Source organism: Lontra canadensis, unplaced genomic scaffold (assembly GCF_010015895.1).
Source record: "Lontra canadensis isolate GAN:19392208 unplaced genomic scaffold, GSC_riverotter_1.0 scaffold204, whole genome shotgun sequence".
NCBI lineage: Eukaryota > Metazoa > Chordata > Mammalia > Carnivora > Mustelidae > Lontra > Lontra canadensis.
The window spans coordinates 1277731-1294708 of NW_022631198.1; the positions used below are offsets into that span (position 1 = coordinate 1277731).

Here is a 16978-nt window from a genome sequence, read left to right on the forward strand (position 1 = left end):
GTGGGCTCACAAGACTGGCCGGGGTGGCAGGCCTGGGGGTATCCAGCCACCCTTTGTTGGACACTGGTTAGGTGATGACTCTGTTCCAGGCCTTTCCTCCCTCCCCACCCCACCCTTTTTCTTTTTCCTGGAGAGGAAAAGATAGACCAGCTTCCTTTTTTCTCCAGAGCTGACAGCTTCTGAGACAGCCTCAAAACGCCTGTCTTTTGGCTCCTTCCCACCTGCCCCTAGCTCCCATTTCATCACTTGTGAGCCTGGGGCGGGGGGTGGGGATGAGGGTGGGGGTGGGGTTGGCCCCCACCTGGTCTGGGCATCCAATGGTCCTACCCAGAGAGCAGGGCCAGGCTTTCCCTTGATAAGGAGCACTGACTTTTCACGGGCAGCCCTTGCTCATTGGCCAGACACCCACGATTTCCTCCGCAGGGCCAAGACCCACCCAGCACACCCTCCTCTGTGCCTGCGCAGTCTCTGGCCGTGGAGGGTGAGGGGGATGTGCAGGGAGAAGGCCGTTGATTCCGTGCATGTCCCCAGTGTATTTCCGGTGAAGCAGCCACAGCGGGCCTCACACAGATCGTGCAGGTCTCCGTTCCTGCCAGACTCTTCCACGATGGCTGCGTGGCTGCTGATGGGGCACAGCGTGCAGTGGGCCCCATGTACTGGATTGGATGTGACGTTAGTGGCTTTCTTGGCCTCTGCCGCAGTAATTAGATGGCCGGGGTGAGCTTATGGTTTGTGTGTTCTCAAGAGTGCTGTGCTGTGATTGAGTGTTCATGCATGATGGTATGCGTGTGTGTGTGTGTGTGCGCGCGTGCGTGTGTGTGCGCGTGTGAACGTGCATGTGCTTGTCTTAATCCTGGCCTGTGGGGCCGGGGGCTGCAGGTCTCAAATTCCTCTGCTATTTTTAGGGGCCATATCAGCCCAGCTGTCCAGGAGCCCGGGTGTGCGTCAGGAGGAAAGTCCCACCCTCCCTGTCCCTTGCCCCTAACCCTCCAACACCGCCTAACCGCCCCCCCACCACCACCCCACCGGTGCCCTCACTCTCAGCACCTCCTCTTCCCCTTCCACACACACTGTGTGACCCTCTTCATCCTGGCCTACCTGGTCCCCGCAGTCCTGGAGGCCACTCGCTCTCTGGGACAGACTGCGGCCAGGGTTGGGCAGCTCGGCTGGCGGGGAGGGGCCTGGGGGGGAGGGAGGGGAACAGGGGCGGGGCTGCGGCCAGTGCTATTTTGAGCGGCTAACGGAGCAGCATCAGAGAGGAGACTCCTTGCTCCTGGTTGCTCCAGGCCGGGCCATGCGGGTGAGTGTCCCTCTGACCCCCCCACCCCGGAAATGTCCCAGGCTCCTCAGGCGGGTTCCTCATTTCCGAAAGGAGGGGCCTTTCTGTTATTTCCCAAGATGTGGCTGTAGGAGGTTGGAGGGGGGTTAATGACTTGGGGCCCCTCCCTGAGCTTCTCTGTAAGGAGGGAATCTTCAAGCTCAGGCAGTCTCCCACCACCTCAGAGGCAAGGCCCTCCTGGCCCTGACTCATGACTTTGGGAGTTTGGGCGGGGGGCACCATTTTCTAAACCTCGGCGTCCCGGGACCGCATCAGCTTGCCCACAGGCTGTGACATGCCTTCCCCACAGACCATTAGCACTTGAGGTCTGCATTCCTTGGGGCGCTATTTTCTTCTGGGGCCTGGGACCCCAGTACCTCCCGGACCTTGGGAAGTCTTCTTCCTTCTTTGTGTTCCTGCCAGTGTGGCCCTCCACCCTTCATCCTCCTGGTAGACAAGAGAAAGGTGGTAGAGAGGGGTGGTTCCTCGGGTTGTCAGGGGGTACTCAGCATAGCCTCCTGCATTTCTGCGGCTCCGACACTTGGAAGGGGCACAGATGGCATCTCGGGGATGCCCTGTCTATAGATCTCCTTTTCTGCTGAGATTACTCCAGAGGAGTAAGTTCCTTAAAAAAGCAAGTGAGGAGAGAGACATAGCTGCCTCCCCGTGGTTCCGTTTCCCCCCACGCCACCTCCTCCCAGCTACTGAGGGTCAGGTTTTCGGTCATGTCAGCAGTTGGCAGCGTGTGGGCTGGCCCAGAGCGGAGGTCTACGGAGAGCCTGAGACGTGCCTAAGACGAGCATTCGTCTCTCCCCGTGCCCGGTCCCAGCCACAGAACTGGCACCAGTGCTGAGGTGTGTGGGGGTGTAGCTGGGGGTGGGGCCAGGGAGATGCCTCACCCCACAAGTTGGGTGCTTCCTGGTCGGGCCTTCTCCCCACCCCACCCCATCAGGGACCCCGGGGCCACCAGCACTAGGTCGAAGACTGAGTGGCATGCATGGTGATGGTGAGGCAGAAGGCAAAGGGCCTGGCAGACGGGCAGTGAGGGTCCCCAGGGGAGGGAGGGAGGCCTCCAGCAGGTCCAGCCGTTGGAGGAGGAACCCCAGGCCTGTCTGCAAGTGCAGTGGCAGCAGGAAGCCATTCCAGTGCACCTGCTTCCTCCGGGCCAGCCTGGCCCTCGGTGAAGGCGGGCTCTCAGCTGCTTTCTCTTCCGCCCCGTGCTGGGGGAGGGCTCTCCCTGGAGGCTGGACCAAAGGGGCCAGGGCAGCCCTGCCAAGCTCTCGTCCCCGTCCTCCTCTGGCTGGCAGCATGGCCTTCAGGCCACTCCCTGCAGACAGAGCTCTGTGCAAAGCCTATTCGGGTCATGGTGGGAGAGCAGGTCATCTCTGGGAGCCCTTGCTTTCTTTCTCTCCAAGCTGTTATTCTGGCCGATGATGTCATGGAAGTTCGGCAGTGCAGGTGGACCGAGGGAGGCGGGGGCAGGGCCTGCTTCCACCCCTTCCAGTGAGCCCAGGAGGTTCTTGCTGGAGGACAGGCCTGGGTGTGAGTTCTGATCTGCCACTTGCTGCTCTGTGGCCTCGGCCGGGTCATTTCTGATCCCTTTTGCTCATTTGTAAAGTGGGAATCATAGTAGTATGTCCTTCGGAGGACTGTTATGGGGATTGGATGAGATCATGCGTGCAGAGGACACAGAGCGGTGCCTGACACTTAGGACAGGCTCAGCAAAGGTTAGCTGTTACTGCAGTTCTTTCTTCCCTCTGCCTTCATCCCCCACTCCCATCCGTAGATAAGAAGGTGCTCGGGTGGGGCTGGCAGGGAAAGGGTCTCCTGGGAGCTACTCTCTGCTGCTCAGAACGGGAAGGGAGAGGGAGGAGGGTTCCATGTCTCTTTCTACTCTAAATGTGCTCCAGAGTTGGTAGCGGGAAGAGGGGCCAAGTTCTAGGTCACAGACAGCAGGATCTCCTCTTTCTCTTCCCACTTCCCTTGGGATCTCCCGGTGTACCGATAACTGCAGGGACACTGGAACCTTGATGCATTTTTCCCCAGCCTGGGAATTCCATGCTCGTGGGGAGCCTGGTGGGTGGAAAACTTCTCCTAGGGGCATTTGTGCCCCCATTCCCTCTTGTGAGGGGCACAGAGAATGGGAAGGTAAGGGCGGCTGCTGTTTGCTCGTCCCTGCAGAGGCTAAAATGCAGCCTGGTCCAGCCCCCTGAGTGTTGGAAGCCTTCCCAGGCTGAGCATTGATGGGTCCCCGAGCACATTTCTTGGATGTCTCCTCTTGGAGAACAAATGCTCTCAGCTATTATCTCCTCTGCTTTTTCTTTTTATGGACTATTTAGCCCTCTTTACAATAGAAATAAGCAGTAAGTAACAAATACATAACAAAATAAATACCAAATGTCTCTGTTGTGTCTAATTTACACAATTTACAAGATGACGATGATCACTGTTTGCACGCTATTTCGGTCCTAGTTTCTTTGATTGATATTATCTTAGGTGGAGTTTTCCCTACAGTGATGGTGGTCACACATTCGTTAGTTTAAATGGTGACATAACAATGCATGGGTCCAAGTACCATAGCTCACCTATCCCTTCCCTAATGCTAGGATTTGGGTGGTTTCCAGGTTGGGGCTCCTACAGAGAGTGCATCTTGAAAAGTCTCTCTGTGGGTTTGTGGGTTTTTTCTTTCTCTGCCTTGCTTTAAATCAGCTCATTGCTTAGACATTCCTGAAGATGGAATGGCTAGAGCCAAAGGGTGATGCATTTCATGGCTCCTGTTCCTTCCCAAAGAGCTACTCAGCAATTTCGGAGTGTCCCCGCCCTCCCCTCCCACCCTGTGGCATCGAGTGTACTCGTTATTGTTGCTAAGTTTAGAGAGTGTCCCTCCCTGTGTTCCCCTCATCCCTGGGAATCAGGATTGGCAAATGTTATTCTCCTCAGTTTACAGTTGAAGGAAGAGACCAGATGGGAATGAGACGTTTGCTGAGGAACCCCTGTTGCCACACTGTCATGTGGCAAATGTGTATTTATTAAGTGTCCCCAGGATGATGGGTAACATTGTGTCCTGCCCACGAGGAAACCACAGTCCAGGAAACGCTGTGGACACACAGACAGCTCATGCCCCGAATCCCAGTGTGGCTGCTGACTAGCTCTGGGGCTCTCAGTGAGGCCCTTACCCTCTAGAAAGTGGGCTTTTGGGAGGATGAAGTAAGGAGGCGGTGTAAAGGGCCCGCCGTTGTGCCTGGCTCATTGCCGGTGTTCAGTGAGCACTGGTCTCTCTTCCCTTCCCTCAAGAGAAGAGGCCAGACGGGCGCCTGAGTGGCGCAGTTGGTTAAGTGTCTGACTCTTGGTTTCTCAGCTCAGGTCCCAATCTCAGAGTCATGAGTTCGAGCCCCATATTAAGCTCCCCACTCAGCACGGAGTCTGCTTGTTTCTCTCTCCTTCCACCTCTCCCCCAACACTCTCTATCTCTCTAAAATAAATAAATCTTTTTTTTAAAAAGGGAGACAAGGCCAAAAGTACCTGAGAGGGTGGTCGGGGAGGCGGTCGGAGCCTCCGAGGGGCAGGATCGTGGTGGGGTCTCCCTTTGCAAGTCTAGAACCTTATCCAGGCACATTGAGCACTAGCAAATGTCTCACTGTCACTCCATGCCTCAGCTGGACCCAGGCCTCTGGAGACCTCCTGAACACTGACAGTGACACAGTACGTTAACCAGAGTTGGCTCCTAAGGTTGACTCAGCCCCTCTGACCCAGCCTGGCCCTGCAGAAGAGGTGGGCCTCTAAGGGAGCTCTGCAGTCAGAGTGACTTGGATTCAAATCCCAGCTCCACCACTTAATAGCTTTGGGGCCTCATCTCATTCTGAGTCTTTTTCCTCATGAGTAAGATGAGAAGACCAATCAATCCTGTCGTGAGGCTGTTGTAAGACTTACAGTCCAAAGTATGTGTTAAATACTTTTACAGGGCCCATCACCTTATAGATGTTCCATATTCAGTCATGAAGGAGGTTGTCAGAAACGGCTGAAATCCCTAGAGGGAGCAGGTCAGGAAGGAGAAACCTGGGCCCCCTCCCTGCACAGAGCCATTCGTGCCCAGCTCTGGAAGTGACCATGGTGACCGCAGTGGAGACATTGCCACCATCTTTGGGGCTGAGTTCCTCACCTCTTCTGTGTTGGCATGTGTGATAGGTTATTCTGTGTCCTAAGCAAATCTTTGAAATCTTTAAAAGCCAGTGATAACAAAGAGAGGAGAAAGAGCCAGGTGATTCCTCACAAAAGCCAGAGAGAGAATTCCCTCCCGGTAGAACCCCACATTTGCATTCAGGGCGGAATTCCTCAGGAAGAGCTGGGACAGAGGGTCAGGCCCGGTGTGAACGGGCTGGTGTCCTCACTGCCTGGGACGCAGGGGCTCCTCCCTGCATGCATAGGAGATCAAAGACCAGATGAGTTAAATAATTAAACAAAGTCTCGTGTATAAACAGAGTGTATGATCTCGTGTATGATAAGAAAACAGACAAGTCAATAAAGCACGTTAAAAATAATCCTCTAATTTTTCACCAGTCATTCATCAGTAAGTAGTAATCAGAATGAACCTGTTCTTAAACTCCACTGAACTGAACAGATTCTTTGGACGAAACCTCTCCCCAGGAGGAGGCAGATTCTACCTGTTGCTTCCCAAGAGCACCCATTCTAATTTCTCACCCACCAATGGGGCGGCTTTACCATTCTCCAGACCTCCTGCCCCTGGAGGGTAGTGATGTATGGCAGGTAGAAGGCAAAGAAGGTGAAGAGTCCTGGAGAAGCTTTGCTAATACCTTCACGGGCATGTACCTCGGGTTCTTGCAATGGAGGGCTAGAGTGCCTCTTCCTACCAGACCCCTGGGGTGCAGACCTGGAAAGGACTTTAGCCATTATCTACCCTAGTCCATCCCCTAATTCTGCAGACAGGCCCAGAGAGGTGAGCTGGCTTATTCAAGGACACACAGCTTCCAAGGGCAGCAATTTCCATGGTCTGTACCCCACCTTGCCGTCTCTTTCCTCCAGTGTTTTATTCGCTGTTCCCCCTCTGATGTCTGGGCTTTGCCATCTGTCCCCCCTCCCCCACTTCCTCCCTCCTGTTCCCTGTTGCCCAAGGTGTTTGTCCCGGCAGGTCGTGGCCTTTAGGAAGACTCGGATTCCCTGAGCGACCCTGCCCACCCCCGTGTCTGCTCTGACCCTGGGTGCAGGCTTCCTTCGGCGCCATGGCCTTTTCATCAAGGTTCGCCTTCTGGGAGCAAAAGGAAAGTTGGGTCTCAGAATCCTTGTGCTTTTCCTATGTGCTTGGCATGGTGTGTGCAGGCAGGAATCTGGCTTGTGGGCAATAGAGCTCTGGGAGCTAGATATGGCCTAGCGCATGTGTGTGTACCCGGGGGCTGGGGAGAATGACCGGGGCGGGGCTCGATAACTCACTCTTCTCTCTGGATGGGCTTCCGCGCTGAGTCATGTTCTTCCTCTGAGCTCCACCTCTGGTAGGCTGAGCTGCCTTTTGTCCCACTGGTGCCCATCTAAGTTAACCCCTCCACACCCTTCCCTCCCCACTGCTGCTCTGGCTCACCCCTGGGAATGTGGTTTGCTGTGGAGGGGCCGCTGGGAACAGCCTCGGCTCAGAGGCCTCTGGAACTGTGTCTCCCTGCGTCTGGGGACCTTGGTAGGTAAGAAGGACAGGAGCCAAGAGTCCGGAGCCAGGCCAGCTGGCTGCCTGGGTTCCAGAGGGTGATTCAGGCAGCAGCCCTGGGCATGCCTTTGTGTGGTGCACAGTCCCCAGCTGGGCAATGACCTATGACAGACAGAGCCCTTGGTTGGGGGGGGAGGGGAGGGCTAGTGAGTCAGCCTGAGGCTAAATCCAGAGCTGAGCTCAGAGCCCTGCCTGGTGTCCCAGACATTTCGGGGGGTGGCCAGTGTTGCCCCCAGCGCTCCTCCACTTGGGCGGGACGCTTGGGGTCCCCAGCTCGCATCCCTAGAGGGAGGACAGAATTGGAGTGGGTGAGGGACGCGGAGTGGACTTGGAATCTGGGCCATCCCTGAGCCTGAGCTAACAGCACTGCGTGCAGTCACGAGCAAGTCTTTGTGGTTTGTGAGACTTGACGTTCCTCTGACCTGTGTGCTCAGGAGCTAATGCATGGTGTGATCCCTGGGGCTGTGGGGAGGACGTGGGGGGTGTGAGTGATAGACATTGGTGGGGGGCAGCAGGCGCACCCTGCTGGACTCTGCCACCCCTCCTCATTCCCTCTCCCTCTCCAGCCCCTCCCTTCCCTTTATCTGCTCCAATCTAAGGCAGTAGACCCCACTCCAAGGAATAATTGCCATTTTCCCTGTGGCCGTAACAGTATGAACTAACTTTGAAGCTTTAGCCAGTTGAAAATAGCTTTATAGACAAGACACGGCTTTAAAACTTCAGTGGCCATCCTGCTGGTCAGTGCCCTAGGCACTGCTAATCAGAGCTCAAATGTAGCCAAGAACCCTGGTGACAAATGGAGAGTCTCCCCTGCCCCACCACCACCAGGTAGATAATTAACGTGATTCTGGACGAGTTCCCAAGGATCTTTTCCATTAGGAATCAATGACTCCTGCCAGGATACCCACCCCCACCCATCCCCACTGTTCTGGGAAAGAAAGGCATGCTGAAGATGGCCAGCACTGCTCCCAGACCTGCCTTTTTCCCATCGTCCCAAGTGACTGGGGAAAGAAGAGAAACAAAATCCACTAGGACCGTCTGAGCTTTTGGAGGGAGAGATGCTAGTGCAGGGCGGGCAGAGGGCTCATTCAGACTGAGGCCTGGCCCCTCTAGGTCTGTCCCGAACCAATCACAGTACTGAAGGGACCATCGGATTACCCACCGTGTCTCTTCTTTTTCCAGATACAGCATGGTGGCTGCCATTTTCCCAACTCGGCTCCTCCCCTCTGACGTAGACCAGCTAGTGCATACGCTGAGCACAGCCCCCCTGGCCAGAGCAGCCGGAGGGCATCTTTCCTTCCTCTACACTGTGCCCCTAACCTTGGGGTTCCCTCCCTCGGCTGCATAGTTGACAGTTTTGTGGGTCTGGGGTTGGCAAAATGTCTGGCCTCCCAAATCTTCGCCTATGCCTCCTGTCCTGCCTCCAGACGGAGCTCTGTCTGGAGCTGTCTGGCTGGGAAGGCATTTGGGCTCTGGGCTGGGGGGTGTCACAAGGACCTCAAAGCAAGTTGCACCCAGCCTGGGAGCAGTCTCCTCCCAGCAGGGCCCCCACACTGGGGTCATTCCCTCCTCCTTAGTCCCTAGGTCAGGGGACTCTTGTTCAGACCACCCCTCGTCTGAGCCAGGAATGACTCTTGTCGTTTAGTATGAGTTGAGTTATCTGGATCTTTCCGTCTACCCTGTAATCAAGGCCATGACGGCACTCTTTAAACAGCCCAGGTGGGACACGTGACGGGACTCAGGCCATGGTTCCCCCGCCCCCCGCAACCGTGGAGACTACCCACTCTTGAAGTTGTCACTGGACAGTTCGGACTCCAGTGCAGGCTCTCGGTCCCTCGTGTCCTTCAGCCCAGTACTCCTGAACACATGGGGCCTCCGCCTCCTAGGGAGGGGCTCTGCTTGGAGGTTTGCCTCCTGTGTTTCTGATGCTCAGCTTCCCCGCCCTGCCCTGCGAGTGACTTCTTTGTCTGCTCCCCCAGGTTAAAGAGGAGGACAAAACTCTGCCGAAGCCTGGCCCTCCTGGCAAGGAGGTAGGGGCTGTAAGTGCTTCTCTGAGCACCCCCCGCCTCCCGTGTGCGTGTCCCCGGGTGGGTATGCCCGCCTGCCCTGGCCTCCTCCATGAGGCAGCTCCCAGGAGCAGGCAGGCCCAGCGGGGTGCCCCTTCCTGTCTGGGGTGGCCAGAGGGAATGCCACTGACGAGGCAGAAAGTGCAGCATGTGTGATGCCAACGTGGGGTACATGGAGGACATGGGAAGCCCGAGGGGCTTTGGAGACCTCCTCAGACCCCCTTTCTTTCGTTTTTACCTTTAGTTCTTGCTTCCTGAACCCTTGGGGGGTGCCGGAGAGGCCTAGGTGTGCAAACTCTGAGACAAGGGAGCACCAAATGAGAGCTCAGCTGTTGCGACTCTTTGTGCCGCTCTGGGCGGCACAAGACCAGCCCGGGGAGGGCTTTCGCTGCAGCTGTTCTCTCTTCCCGAGACCCCGTCAGCTGCTTGGCACGGGTGACCCAGAGGCAGGCTTCAGCTGCCCTGGGCCCCCCGGTGCTCCCCCAGGTCATTTGGCCTTGAGATAGAGACCCTGGACTCATTTCAGGCAAGAGAGGGGAGAGATGGTTCCAGAATAGCCGGGTCTGAAGATACGGAATTAGGAGAGGACTGCAGCTGGCTCAGGGGGTGGGAGTGCGGGGGGCTCTGGGCCAGAGCCAGGTCCCAAAGCAGCTCCGTGCTTCAACACCCTGGATGGTGCCTGTCCCAGCTGCCCCGCTCCTTGGATGGAGGTTGGATCAGCCAAAGCTTGTGGCCTCCAACTGATCTGTAGTTAACCCTGCAGGGCGAGCTTGTGATTTCAAAGGAGAAGTGTTTGAGATACATGTGTGGGAGGGGCCTTGGAGTATCCAGGTCATTTATGAAAAATCACACAGGAAGTGCCCTCAGGACTTCCCGGCACATGGTAAACCCTGCACGAGTACCAGCGGTTACCATCATTGTCACCGCCATCTTCAGCTAGGGGGGATGGGAGGAAAGCCAGAAGAGGGAGGAGGAGGAAGGGGCAGGAGCCGGCAGCTGGGGCCAGGAGCCAGCTCCACAGGGCCCTGGCATGCCGCAGTGCACTCCTGGTCCAAGAGGTTGAGGGAGAGGCACCTTCCAACCCTCCTCTCCCCACCCTTGCAACAGGGCCACCAGCGGCTGAGGTGACTTGGCTTAGCTCTCCTCAGGGTGTGGGGCAGCCTCTCCCTGTGGCAGCCAGAGGGCTGCCCGCCCTGAGCATCTTCCCACATCCCAGCAGAGATGATAGCCAGATTTGCAGGGCCTAGAGCCCAGGGGCACCCTAGAACCAAGGTCGTTGTTTTGGGGAACAGGGACTCAAGCATGGCCCCTGAGTGGCAGGGCTCTGCCTGACCAGCAAGGAGCACCCCGGAGGATGACCTTGCTCACTCAGGCAATAGGGCTGGCTTTGCAGGAAACTGACCTGCTATTAGCCAGCCTGGCTTTCCCCAGTTGCTGTCCCTTGGGACTGCAGACGCTTGCCAACAGTGTTGGGGGAAGGGTGGGTGCATCGGGCAGTGTGTGCCAGTGTACGCCCGTCGGGTGCCCAGAGGCTGGGAGGCTGGCTGAGCCAGGGCCCCAGCTCTAGGGCAGGGTGATCTATGGCCACTTCAGTGTGACCCTCCATGGGCCCCAGCTGCCTCCTCTTCGTCCTGTCATTCTGTACACATACTCTGGGAGCTGGGAGGCCTCCAGGCCTGGGGAGGTTTGCAAGAGGAAAACTGCAGAAAGCAGGCTGGGGTGGAAGCTTCTCGGGCCCGCACTGGTCTCCGCAGCCCCTGCAAGTTCAGATGAGCCGTAGACAATGGCCACGAACCAGAGGAGCAGGAGAAGCTCAGCCCATCCTGGGGCCAGGAATTGCCCCCCTGAACGCTGTCTTTGCTGGGATGGGTTGGTTTGGGGTCTGACTGCCCAGAAAGCACAGTGATAGACCGGGGACCGGAGGCAAGAAGCCTCAGAATAAGACCTAGGATTGATGGCGGGAATCGGTGGTCTGGCCTCTCTTTGCTCTCTCTGCTGTGTTTGGGCTCCCCTGGGCTGGGGCTTGGTTGCTGCCCTGACGTAGACCAGTGAGTCTGGGACAGAGCAGGGGCCTCTGGGCACTCTGCTGGCATCTCATGGCCCTGTGCTAAGGCTCAGGGGTAGACAGCAGGTGACAGCAGTACCTGCTTGTGCTTTGTGTGAGAGAGAAGCCAAACTCATAGGAGCAGTTGTACCATCTGGAAGATGGACTGAGGGCTTCCTGGTGAGAGCTTCTTGGAGCTCTGGATGGACGGAAGGTCTATTCCAGGACAAGGCCTGAGGTCGCACCTCTCCCTTCCTCTGCACGGGGTGGGCAGGGACGCAAAGGCTGATGCTAATGTCTGCCTGTATTTGTGTGACCAGCCAGAGGACAGCTCCAAGGACAGCAGTGGCCCATCTAGGAGTCCTCAGCCTTCCACCAGCCCTGTACCCTCAGAGACCTCCCAGAGAGCCAAGAACCCTGCACCCACACTCGCCATGAATGGCCCAGGGGCCACCTCTGCAGAAGGCCCAAGCGAGGAGGCCCAGGGCCTGTCCCGGCAGAGAGTGGCAAATGCGGTTAGGAAGGTGGTGAGCAAGGTACTGCCTGGCGAGGAACCTGGGCGCGCCAAGGAGCCTTCGAGCAGGGGGGTCCGATCCCAGGAGCACCCAGCTCGAGGCAAGAGGGGAGAAAAGGCGGCACCCGGTCCCAAGCCACCACCTCCCCCACCTCCTCCGCCTCCCCCTGCCCCACCTAAGCCTGATGCAAAGAAGGAGGCAGCCAAGGACGAGCTCTCCGCAGGCCTACGAAGCCTGATGTCTCGGGGCAAGGGCAAGGACCACAAGCCCCGTGGCAGGCAGTCTCCAGGAAAAGGGGACAAGCCCTCCAGCCAGGAACCAGGCTCCCCAGCCAAAACCGAAATCCCAGAGAAGCAGAGTTCCCCAGTCCCACCAGGAGAGCTGGCGGTCCCAGTCTCCACCGGCCTGAAGTCGAACCTCCCTGGATTGCCACCCTCCAAGTCACCGGCCCCTGACATGCAACAGGAGGTACCCCAGTGTGTCACTAACCTCCCACGCGCCCGACCACCCTTGTGGGAGGGCCAGGCACCCTCACAGCCAGCTTTCCCACGCCTCATCAACACGCCCGCTCGGCTGAGACGATGGGCCCGGCCAGGTGCCCGTGGAGGGCCTGCATGGCTTTCCTCAGCCACGTGCCAGAGCCCGCGGTAGCCTTTGCTCTGGGATGGGTCCCGCTAACCAGCATGCCGCTATTCCTCGACCCTCTTGCGTGGGATCAGGGCCTGTTCCCAGGCTGCATGGTGTTGGCTAGGGGCTCTGGATCCCAAGCAGAGGTTCAAAGTCTTAGCAGATCAGCACTGGGGTAGGAAGAGAATTTCTGGAGTCCGGCGGCCTGTGTTCACCTCCCCAGCCGCTCACCCTGTGTGGGAGCTCAGCAGGGTCCCATCACTCAACCTTCATCTGCCAAGGAGGGATGGGCCAGGTCTCCAGTCCCTTCTCTGAAGCCCCTGGAGCCAGAAGTGTTTGGGAAGTTAGTGATTTTTGTATTTTAGAAAGCCCTACATAATGAGCAATAACGTGTAACCCGCACAAATATTTCCACAGGAAAAATCTATGACTGTTCACACAGCAGGGGGCTAGACTACAAACAGGTTTTGCCACCAAAATAGTGAAGAAGAAAAAAATATTTTGTTGGGGTGAGAGGGAGCTTTTGCATTTTGGAATTGCATGCAAGGGATAACCCCAGCTTGGAAGGGTTGCTGTAACGATGAGGAATGGTACACTGCTCTGAGCCCAGTCCCTGGCATGGTGGGTGCCCACAGATGGTGGCATAGAAAGCGATGCTCTTAGTGGTGGTTTTAATGCCATCATTGCCATCACTACCTTCTTCAAGCCTGGCCCGCAGTTCCCTCTGGCAGCAGGACTCCTGATCCCTGTGCCTGGGTGGCAAATGGGCACAGTGGGCTCCCTTTGGATCCGAGGACCCATTTGTCCACAAAGTACCCTCTCAGTGGAAAAGGAGGCTGAGAGGCAGAAGGAAAGACCTTGGAAGGAAGGTGATGCCTACATGGCTGGTCCTTTGGTCAGGGACAGTTCTCTCCAAACTTCCCTATTTTGTAGAGCCTTCTGAGGCCTCATGAGGTTTGGCAGGGGAAGAATCAAGTTTTGCCACTTTCTCCCAGGCTGTTTCATGCTCTTCTGGCAGGAAGGGCAGGGTGGGGGGTGTGGGGGGTAGGGCACAGGCTAGAGGCCCTCCCTGACTGCTTCCTCCTGGGATTCCTCCTAGAACCTGCCTTATTCCCTACTCCATTCTTCCTGGGTTTCACAGAACTTAGAGAAGAGCAGGCAACAGCCTTCCCAGCCCTGCTGGCCTCCTTGGAATCAGGGAAGTCACCTCCTGGCACCCCAGAGTTGGCAGGAGCGTTTTGGCCTGATGGGCAGGCCATGAGGGAAATTGTCAGCCCCTGAGTAGAACTTATAAGTAGCCAGAGAGTGTCATGTGCCTGTTCCCGGGCCTGGCCGCCCTCCCTCTGGCTCCCTGTCCCTCTCACTAGGGTGGAATTAGGGGCTGAGGTGGACCCTGACCTGGAGTTCACCCACCTGCCACCTGGGCCAGGGGAAGGAGCCAGAGGGTATATGGGGGAATAGGGCCATCCTGGTGCTGAAGTTGTTAGGACTGTGAGAAGGAAGAACCCCAGACTTTCCAGGCACCCGTTCTTTTTTTTCTCATCTGACAGTCTAAAAACTCAAGTTGTTGCCTGGCTTGCCCCCCTGACCCTGCCCCACTTGCCTACCGGGCCCTAGCAGCTTCCTAGGCTACAAGCTTGGCATGCTGTGCCCCACTGCCGCCCACCCCAGGCCAGGACTAACGGTGGTTTAACCCCTAGGCCGGAGCTGCCCCTGAGGTCCAGCTGACCCCTGCAGAGGAGGCCCAGCAGCGCCTTGAGAGGATCTTCACAGCTTCTGTAATGGCACCTCTCGTGTATGGTTCCCCAGGCCCTGGTGCTCCTGTGTGCCCAGGCTGGCAGCCAGACTGTGGGTGTCGGGGGTTGGGGGTGCCGGGGGGAGCATCTGACTATGGAAGGATGGCTCCGTGGCAGCCTGGGGGCCATCACATGGCCTTCTTACCTGAAGAAATAAGGGAAGGGCTCTCTAGAGAGTCTGAGTGGTGAGGCCTGTTCCTCGAGGGGACCCAGAGCCCTGTGCCTGTGGAAGGGGACAGCCAAGGGGATCTCTCTTGGTTGAGGATCCAGCCTCTTCCTCTGGCCCCATTCTCTTGCCCTGGAGGCCGTGGCTTGGTGCTAGGGCCTGGTGGCTGGTGAGGCAGGGAGCTCATGCTCCTCTCTTTCAATGCACTGGCTCTCCAGGCCCAGTTGGGGCCTGTTAACTCCTTGCTTATTCCTTATAGGCAAGGCCCAAGGCCTGGCCGACTTCACTTCCTCTTCAGAAAGGTCTTTAAGTAAATAGACAGAGACAGGTGAAGTCCGACCCCAGGGTCTGCCCACAGTCCCTTGGTTCATGGGCAGGTGGCCCCGGTGGCACGGTGCCTCTGTTTGCCATGGGATAGTATGCCTGCCTGCGAGTGGGACAGGGGTACAATGGGGGATTGAAGAAGGGGTCCTAGACTTGGGCCTGCTAGTGGTCTTGTTCTGAGACTTGTTCTATGGCCTTCTGCACAGGGGTGGCAGCCTGGAAGGACAGCCTTGGTACTGGGTGTGGCACCTTTGTGTGTGTTTGGAGGACAGGGACAGCCCTGTTCTGGGGTCTGCTAGCTCCAGGGGACCACTTATCTCCAGGACACTGGCTGATCTGGAGATAAGGCCAGAGCCACCCAAGGGGCCCAAGCCCTGGGTGTGGGGAGGTAGCCTGGCCTGACAAGCTCATAAAAGATCCTAGTTCAGGGTGCACTGGACATCCCACCCAGGGGAGACTGTGGCCTGAGGCAGAGTGACATACTCCTGCCCAGGCCACAGTGAGTGACTTAGCAGAACGTCTTCTCTGAGACTTCCGATGATAACAGGTTCTTCGCCAGGCTGGGCCTCTCCTTCCGGGTCTGGCCCCTCCTGGAGTGGGCACAGTTCACTGCTCAGGCCAGCTTCCCATCCTGGCCCCTGAGCTCTTCCAACCTCCACCCTGCACCCTGGGCAGCAAGAGAGAGCCCACCCACGTGATCCAGAGTGCTTGCTGAAGGGGACATGCCGATGGTCTGCTTGTCTTCACCCCTCTTTCTCTCTTTCTCTCTCTCCTCTTTGCTTGCTGCTGTCAGCTGGACCCTGAGGCCGCCTCTCCTGTCCACAGCCAGGTAGGGTGCTCCTGCCCCCCTCAGGAGCCCTCCGCTTCCTCCAGTGACCACCCGCCACCCCTGGCCCGTACCTGGGCTAGCGTCTGTGCTCGGGCCTCATGCTGGAGTGTAAGGCCTCTTTCCCCTTCTGGCTCCCACCTGGTATCTGTGTGTGTGTTGGGGGTATCCTTGGAGGAGGTGATGCCCGAAGTTTGAGATGGGGCAGTTCTATATCAGGCCCCTTGGGAGCATCTAGACGGAGTGTCACCACTCGAGTCTGGCCTTGTGGCACATGGTTTTTAACCACTGGAGCCCAAGAGCCTGGCAAGAGTGTTGGTTTCTAGGAGTTTCAATTCTGCTCACTTCTGGCTAGAGAAAGCGGAGAGGCTGAGCCTCTCCCACCTCCTACCCACAGTCCCAGTGAGGATGTGGCATGCTCTGGCTCCACCTGCTGGCCAGTCTGGGAAACGTAGTTTTGAATTCATTCTAAAGGATTAATTCTAGGCCCCGCAGGACCTCCCTAGGGGGAGCCCTAGTTTGTCGGGTTCCAAACACCTGACCCATAAAACGTGTCCATTCGAGACAAAGGTTTTCCCCTATATCGTGTGATTTGAGAAAAAAAAAAAAGAATAAAACATTGTGATTTCTTTTTTTTACAAAGTCACATTTCTTCAAATAATGAAGAATTAGCTTTTCCTTTCCTTTTTTAAAATGTCTTCATTTAACAATTTAAAATGTTGCTGGCCCCATAGCGGTCCTCCTGTTTGAAGGGTGGTTTCACTGGCCATGATTCCCAGAGTCGGGGGCCACGTGTAGTCCAAGCTGCTCTCTCTCGAACACAGAAGGGCCATCAGCAAGAAAGAGGAGGTTACGTGAAGCCAGGACCCAACCTGGGAGTAGAACCCAACCTCTTTTTCTTTCAGCTCCAAGAAATGTGACAAAGAAAAGACTTATTATGTTTCCTTGTCCTTCCTGATTCCTCACCCAGGAGCTCAGTGACACAAAGCAGTGTCTGTGCCTCAGTCTCACATCTCCTCTCAGAGACCGACTGTGGCTCACAGCTGCTCCACTGCCCATCCGCGTGGCACGCAAGCCTTTCCCGTGTCCTTCCCAGCCTCCTCCCCCCACGTATGGGGCCGTGCTATTTCATGCCCTTGCATGGCCTTCGCCTCTCCTTCTGAGGAGGCATGAGGCAGGTGTGGAAAGGCTGTCATGTGCCTCTGGGGGCACGTCCTCTGGAGGGAAGGCCAGGCCGAGGCTAGGATTCAGGACCCACAGCTCGTGTTGCAATATAGTAGACACTTCTCTCCTTGGGGCTTGAGGAAGCAAGCATCCTTTCCCAGCTTGGTGAAGGAGGGCCTGTTGGTGGGCTGAAGGCAGAAGCTGGGCATGAGAGGTCACAGTAACAGTGGGTGGTGGCCCAGGAGGCGGTGTGTGGGCTCAGGACACCAACCCTACAGGCTCCACAGGGAAGTGGGGAAGAGGGTAGCGGAAGGTGGCACCTGGTTTGCTTTTTTGTGGTCTGTTGTCTTCTGGGCTCGAGTTCGGAGTGTCCCCGTCCTTCCAGACTCTCAAGGCTGGCATGGTCCCTGACTCTGTGTCCT

The 16978-nt window shown here is 57.0% G+C and overlaps 1 protein-coding gene across 1 annotated transcript in view; it reads left to right on the forward strand.

The window, feature by feature from the left end:
* MYO18A (myosin XVIIIA) overlaps positions 1-16978 on the forward strand; it is a gene marked incomplete at its 3' end in the record, with an annotated part of 61020 nt that overhangs the window by 31594 nt on the left and 12448 nt on the right. The window contains exon 3 of the mRNA XM_032848472.1: positions 15360-15395. Within this exon, the coding sequence (XP_032704363.1) occupies positions 15360-15395 (36 nt within the window). The remainder of the gene's footprint in view (positions 1-15359; positions 15396-16978) is intronic.